The 6,872-nt window shown below is 46.4% G+C and overlaps 1 protein-coding gene across 1 annotated transcript; it reads left to right on the top strand.

The window, feature by feature from the left end:
- The first annotated feature begins 1,243 nt into the window (after positions 1-1,243).
- On the top strand, positions 1,244-4,256 carry LOC131697653 (uncharacterized protein CCDC198-like). Its single transcript, XM_058988192.1, has 6 exons — positions 1,244-1,505; positions 1,921-1,997; positions 2,205-2,282; positions 2,460-2,552; positions 3,103-3,298; positions 3,742-4,256. The coding sequence occupies exons 1-6, from the start codon at positions 1,244-1,246 to the stop codon at positions 4,254-4,256; spliced, it is 1,221 nt and encodes a 406-aa protein (XP_058844175.1).
- Positions 4,257-6,872: the final 2,616 nt, after the last annotated feature.

Here is a 6,872-nt window from a genome sequence, read left to right as displayed (position 1 = left end):
ATAACAATAATAATAATAATAATAATAATAATTAGAGGGTATTAAACAAGCTGAATGAAAAGGCATTTTACAGAGAGAGCCGCTGGTGTGAAGGAGCTCTTTCAATGGTGTTCCCCAGCCCCGCTGCTCCCTGAGACCAGGGTCTGAGCTGGGGAGCCTCAGCTGCAGAAGCAGCTCTAACCAGGCTCAGCCCCACAAACTAACTTCCAGTCAATCTTTAACTCTGTGCAGTCACTGGCTAACCTGCACAGTGACCGTTTCCACGGAAACACAGCTCGTTTGACCGTGAGAAAGAGCGAGAGAGAGAGTGAGAGAGAGAAAGAGAGAGAGAGAAAGAGAGATGCCATGTTACAGAAAATAAGTTTGAGGGAACAAACAAAAACAAAGAAAACTCAGCAGGCCTCGTTGTGTTAGTTGTAGCCGGACCGAGGTTAGAGACCCAGACAGGGACAGAAACTGTGGGACAGGATACGAGGCAGCTGGACACTGCTCTGGTGGGGACAGCGTCTCTACAGCTCTCCCTGGTAAATCAACAGGAACGAACGGCGACTGGACTGACTGTTCTGTGCATTCCATCGGGGTGAAGCAGCTAGATTTCGAGGGGCCGCAGAAAAGGGCGCGGGACGACTCGATTGCCTCGGTTCAGGGATTGCAGGATGTATTGATTTATTTTGTTTATTAGTCATGCTCCCCTCAACAGAAGGCTATTGGGATGTGTTTGCGTCCAAGGCATTTGGAGATTCTTTTTATTTCCTTGTTATCCGTTAACGCATAAATTCAGACACCGCTGGGCCACTTGCAAGGTCTTTAAGGGCCACACTTGACCTCTGGGACGTAATATGGAGTGCGAGGTGGGTTTGTCTCAGAACATCACTGCCTCTGCCAGAGACACGCTCTCCACATAGCGAAGAGGGAGTCGAAGGAACGCAGGCTTTGTGCCCATACAAACACTCCGAGAGAAACCAAGAATACATGAGTTCTTACACACAGTTACAGAACTACTTACTCACAAAATGGACACAATGAATAGTCTTTGTAGCAGTGATGTGTAGATGATTTTAAGAAATTATTTGTAACGTTTATTAATTACTTGAGTTGCTATTAGTAATGACAGTATGTACGTATAGGTGCATATATACATATATTATATATAAATATATATGGAGTGGAGTGGGGCTATGCTCTTCTATGGAAACTGGCTTGTGCTCCTGCCCCAGTAGCTCACTGGCTGGCTGGCTGGGATATGGGTTCCACTAACTCCAGACCCAAGCTGACTCGGGTAGCCCCCTTGCAGAGCCCCCACAACGGAGGAGTGAGCCTGCGAGATGGGAGGGGCATCTGGGCCAGACCCTACCGCAGCCCAGAACCACTGCAGAGTGGAGCAGAGCAGCAGGAGGTTCTGGGAAGGAGGAGGACTGGACGACTGCCCCCTCTGAGACAGGAAGCGCCTCTGAGCTTCGCCGTGGCAACAGCAGAGCCGCTGGCCCTCCCCCCTCTCTACACAGGTGGGTCTCTGCTGGGTCACTGTGCATTATTAACTATCCTCACCCTTGTTAACTGTGGTTTTAGCACACCTATTAGGAATTGGCCAATCAGGAGGCAGAGGTCAAGTCCTGTTGCCCAGCCCTCGCTGAGCTCAGAATGTTCAGAGTGTTAGATGCTGAATTATTCTAAACTTATTTTCAATCTTTTTTGTTCTCTGTGAAAATGTATCATAGTGTTCAAAGATGAGAGGTTAGGGTAGGGGTTAGGGTAAAGAGGAGAGGCTAGGGTAGGGTAAAGATGAGAGGCTAGGGGTTAGGGTCTTTTCTAAAGTTCTAGAGTTTATGGTTGGTGAGTACGAGTCTCCTGTATTTGGCAGTGTACAGCACACCATGTTTTCTGTCAGTGAATTTTCTTTCTGTATTCTGTTGTCTGCAGGCCCCCTCTCTCTTGATTTCTGTTCAGGCAGTGCAGCAGGCAGCATCATTCAAACACACCCGCCCCGTAGACCACAGGTAAGGACCCAACGCACACAGATGTATTTTTTTCACTTCTCTGTTTTTTGTTCATGAAAGGTGAGGGCCGATGGCACTGGCTACAGGCAGACAGCGGCTCCAAACAACTGAGCACCATCTATTAGTGTCCAAGCTGCTCTCCCATTTTACAGCGGACTGTCCGACAGCTCTGGGCCTTATATACTGCACTCCTTTCTCTTTCTCCAGAGACTGGAGCCGCTGGCTCCGCCAACAAAGGAATTCCGACACCAGCGACTGGAGTCAGCAGCCAATCGAGAGTCAGAGGTAAGCCCTGCTGCCCCGCCCCCTCTCAGCTCGGATTGGTCGGACTGTTAGACTAGATTACTCTACATTTATTTCTAAATAAAAAGTATTTTGTACTCGCTGTGGAAATTAGTTTATGTCCAAAGATGAGCATCTGATGGCTCTTCCATTCACAAGTTCACATCTCTTTTCTCACAGGACAGGGAGTGGGGGAAGGCAGTCGCTCAGCGCTCGTCCACTCACAGTCAGAGGGGGCGCTCTCGAGCTGGAGGCCTGCAGCAGGGCCAGGAGGTAACGATTCGGACTGGGGGATTGAGGTTCCAGTGCAGTCGGACCGTCACCCTTTCTTAAATACTACTACTAATAAGGGGAAGAGAGAGAGAAAACGAGAACGAGTGCATGTGGAGGAGAGTGGGAGAGGAAGGTAGACAGCTTGCTTGTCATGTCTGAGAGCTTCGAGTCCCAGTGCTGGTAATTAGAACTCAAATGGAGTAAGTGGACTGGTGCAGCATCGCTCCACTCGCCAGGGGACAGGAGGTACTGTGACGAGCCCCCCCCCCCCCCCCCCCCGCCCCCCATGAGCTGAGCTGGGGGCTGGAGATCCCCTCCCCCCCCCCGATATAAAGTTTAATTTACTCGTCTGATTTGTAGGTTTTTGTTTTTCCTATTTCCTTTTTTATTACGTTGCGTTTCTTCCTTAAATGTAATAAATGATAAATACGGATGCTGGGCTTCATGTTCAGATCCATCCATATTAGATTTCATTTTGTAAAACTGAAGGGGGTTTGGACAGCTTAACATATGCTGATGATCAAGATAATCAACCCCTCGTGTTACACAGAGCGCGCTGCTGGCTGCCCAGGCGGAGTTCAGCCAGCAATCGAACAAACTGCGGAGAGACCAGAGACTGCGAGCCAGAGAGCTGAGGAAGCAGAGAGACAGAGACACCGCGAGAGACAGAGACAGAGACAGAAGCTGGCTTCACAAGGACAGTCTGCTGCACCAGGAGGAAGGGGATTCCTTAGACACAGACTGTGGTAAGAGAACCCTAACACATCGAAAACTTGCTTAATACCTCTAAAAAAAAAAAACACTTAGTAAGAAAGTTATTTTTAATAAGTACTACAACAGTATTTATCAAAAAAAGCAGTGCGGAACCTCCCGAGAGCAGGTAAGCGTGGGAAGCACATCAGTCATGCAGCTCTGCGGCAGGCTGGTGACGCTGTGCTGTCAACGCATCCCTTTGTGAAGTTTGTTTTTCCCCAAACCGTACCCACGTCGGTGTCGTGTCGTTGCAAAAACACATTCAGCAATGCGCATGAGTTTGCATGGAAGAGACTTGATGGTCCTATGATCCGGTGCATTACAGTATATACCCCTTCCTGCTGGAATCACACAGTGACGCAGCAACTCCCACACACTGCAAACAAGGGCACCTGCAGCACCGCCAGCGTCAAAATCTGATTCTTTCTCTTTATAGGGGGAGGGGAGCCCGATGGTCGCCAGGGGCAACCCCGGGTCCGTCTAGTGAAACGGTCGGCAGAGAGGGACATCTTCTGGGATACCTCCAGCGGAGAGGGGCTAGACCTGGGGGAGCAGGGCCTGGCCAATCCCAGGCTGTGTGTCGGCGAGCAGGCCGTGATCCCCGGGGACCCCTGGACCCGGGTGCAGCAGTCTGGAACAGGAGGGGAATGGAAATCGAGCCCCAGGCCTTCGGAACACGGAGCTGGGGAGGCCGGAAAACCGAAGCCCTGGATGATGGACTGGGAAGCGGACAGAGACAACCACCTGAGCTTCAGCCGGCTGCCAGAGAACAGAGGGGAGAGGGGGGCCTGCTGGGGGCCGGGGCAGTCGGACTGCAGAATGGGGGAGGAGTGTAAATCCAGGCCCAAGCTCCGAGAGGGCGGGCAGGCCTGGAAGCACAGACCCAGGCTCTCCAGGACCAAGGCTGAGGCCATTCCTGCGTTCGAGGAATCCCTGGACTATGAGATGTAGACAGGGCAGGAACCCCCCAGCAGGGACCCCACTCTCACACACCTGCTGCTCAGAGAACACTCCTATAGAATTAATTAGCGTGAAATATTTCTTCTCACTTGAGCTCTGTGTGTTGTCCCAACATTTGCTAGGGTTCCACAATTATTATTATTATTATTATTATTATTATTATTATTATTATTCATCCTGTACATTATAAGGATACAATTCAACAGAATGTGTTCTGGTCAAGTTCACGTCGTTCATTAACTCAATGTTAATGTGGCCGTCAAACATCAGATACTGGCTTGGTCTTATGATCCTCCTGATTTGGAAAATAAACCAACCAACAAAAATCTTTTGTCCCCAAGCTTTTGTCAGTATAAAACAGCTAAAGGGAAGAAGGCACCCAGGCAGACCTTTTAGGGTTTTGATGTTCCATAGAACACATTATTATTGAGTTTTAATAAAAGAACCGCCTTTCATATTCAAAAGCGCAGTCTGAATAAAGATCCTTTGTTTCTTCTTCTGTAAGGAGGGTTAGTGCTTGTCATGTAGATATGGCATCTCAATGCCCCGTACAAAGAAACTCTGATTCATATTGAATTAATTCATTCAATCGCCACCATGTCCTCCGCAGCGTTTGCATAACTGGCACGACCGGCAGGATTTGCATGACAAAAAAAAAGCTTCTCAGGTGTGTCTGTGTTTACTTTCCAGTCCCAGAGAATGACAACTAAAAATAATTGCATTGTCATTTAAATTACACTGCTGTGTTTGTGAACAGCCAACACTGCAAAGCTAAACTGCAACCCCTGCTGCTCACAGAGAGGCGCCATCTAGTGGGCGCTGTGATATTACAGCTTAGTGCTACAGCTCGGGGCTCTCCAACCCTGGTCCTGGTGAGCCCCTATCCAGCAGATTTTATACATGTCTCTACATCATCAGTAGCTAAAGATCTAGAACACCTGTTAATCTTGACTAATTAAGCCAATAATTGGTTCAATTAAGTAACAGGAAATTGCTTGAAACGAAAACCAGCATCAATAGCTCTCCAGGACCAGGGCTGCAGACCCCTGCTATAGCTCCTATTATAAAAGGGATCCCCAAATACGCAGGAATGAGCAACAGCCTTTGACAGGTTCACTCCCATTTCAAAGAGATTTGTCTACAAATACTATAGCTGGGTGCATGCGGTCCAGCGGCGATATGACCGTGTAACCTACAGCACAGGAAGGAAGAGCAGCTTTTAATTCTGTAGTGTTGTATTTGAAAAAGCTGCATATCCCAGATTAAACAGAAACAAAGAAAAGGGCTTTCAACACATCCCCCCCCAAAAAAAAACAAACATGATTTTTAAATCCTGTTTATAACCCCCGACATCAATACCCTTACCTTTAAAACTGAAGGGAGATTTTTAATGTTCAGCAGGATTGCGTTTCGAAGACTGTGCGATATTACTTTCTGAAATCTTCTGCGCTACCTTCCATGGACCTGGCTGTCTGGAATTCTATCTCCCACGCAAAGGAAATGTGGAAACAATTTACTTAATTCAATATTCTTACATTGCAAATACGAACAAATCACAAAAAGAAAAAGAAAAACACACTTTACAGACCCCTCGGTCTCAAATAAACAACCTTGTTATTGCTAGCTGCTGTACTGGTTTCAGTGGAATAAGTGCACAGGGAGAGTGAATCTACAGTGTGGCCCTAGTCAAAGTTTCATTGATTAAACAGTTTTAATGTAATGCATAACCTGAATTTCTTAATAAGACTTATATTGCATAATAGTTTCACCCATCCCAGGTTTCAATACAAGCTGGATTAGCCAGTGTGTCTTACTAAACTCCTAGTAAAACCAGGAAAGGCTCAAACTGCTATGCAATGCATGTCCATCCCAGTTACTTTATAATTCTTGAATTTATAGATGAACCAGCATACAAAAAACAAATGAAACGGCTGTCAACAAACCTTAACACTGGAGCGGGCTCCCTTTGGCATGTTTCAGGATAACCTGTCGGTCTCAGCTGTATTTCTGAAGAAATATTCAAGTGTCCAAATGCAGGTGGTGTGGAGATCAAGTCCCCTCCCGATACAAAGTTTAATTTACTAAGCTTTTGTGACTGCAATTCTTTCTATCAAGAATTAGACACACAATACTGCCAAACACAGTCTTTGTTATTATTACATGTCTCTTAGTTTTTGTATCATTTTATAATATTAACATCATTTTTGTTTTTTTCTCCTTTTCAAAAAAAAAAAAAAAAAGATTTCATTAAAGACTGGAGAATCGCTTTGAAAATACGGCCCTTTATTTGTAACCTTAACTAAACGTAATAAAAAAAAACTTTGCGTTTTCTCAAAAGCTCAGTATGGTAACTGGTTGTGGTCCAGTTTCATTCCCTGTGTACCTGGAGGTGTCGCAGCACCAGAGACAGACAAACAGACAAAGCACTGCTTTCACACCATGTCAAAATATATATAACAAACCAAGCACAAAACAGAAAACACATCCAACCCACCAGCCGTTTTACCAAACCCTTACAAGCTCTCCTAGGTATCCATGACATTAAAGTAAAAACAACTCCACATGCAAGTCCAACCCTTAGCAACACAGACACGTAACTCAACTTCA

This window comes from Acipenser ruthenus, chromosome 15 (genome assembly GCF_902713425.1).
Source record: "Acipenser ruthenus chromosome 15, fAciRut3.2 maternal haplotype, whole genome shotgun sequence".
NCBI lineage: Eukaryota > Metazoa > Chordata > Actinopteri > Acipenseriformes > Acipenseridae > Acipenser > Acipenser ruthenus.
The sequence above is the reverse complement of the archived record's forward strand: the minus strand, read 5'-3'. Positions and strand labels throughout refer to the sequence as shown.

Coding starts and splice junctions, on each gene's coding strand:
- LOC131697653 (XM_058988192.1), top strand. CDS start 1,244: ATGGGTTCCACTAACTCCAGACCCAAGCTGACTCGGGTAGCCCCCTTG. Junction 2,283..2,459: donor CAGCCAATCGAGAGTCAGAG/GTAAGCCCTGCT, acceptor CTTTTCTCACAG/GACAGGGAGTGGGGGAAGGC. Junction 2,553..3,102: donor GCCTGCAGCAGGGCCAGGAG/GTAACGATTCGG, acceptor CGTGTTACACAG/AGCGCGCTGCTGGCTGCCCA.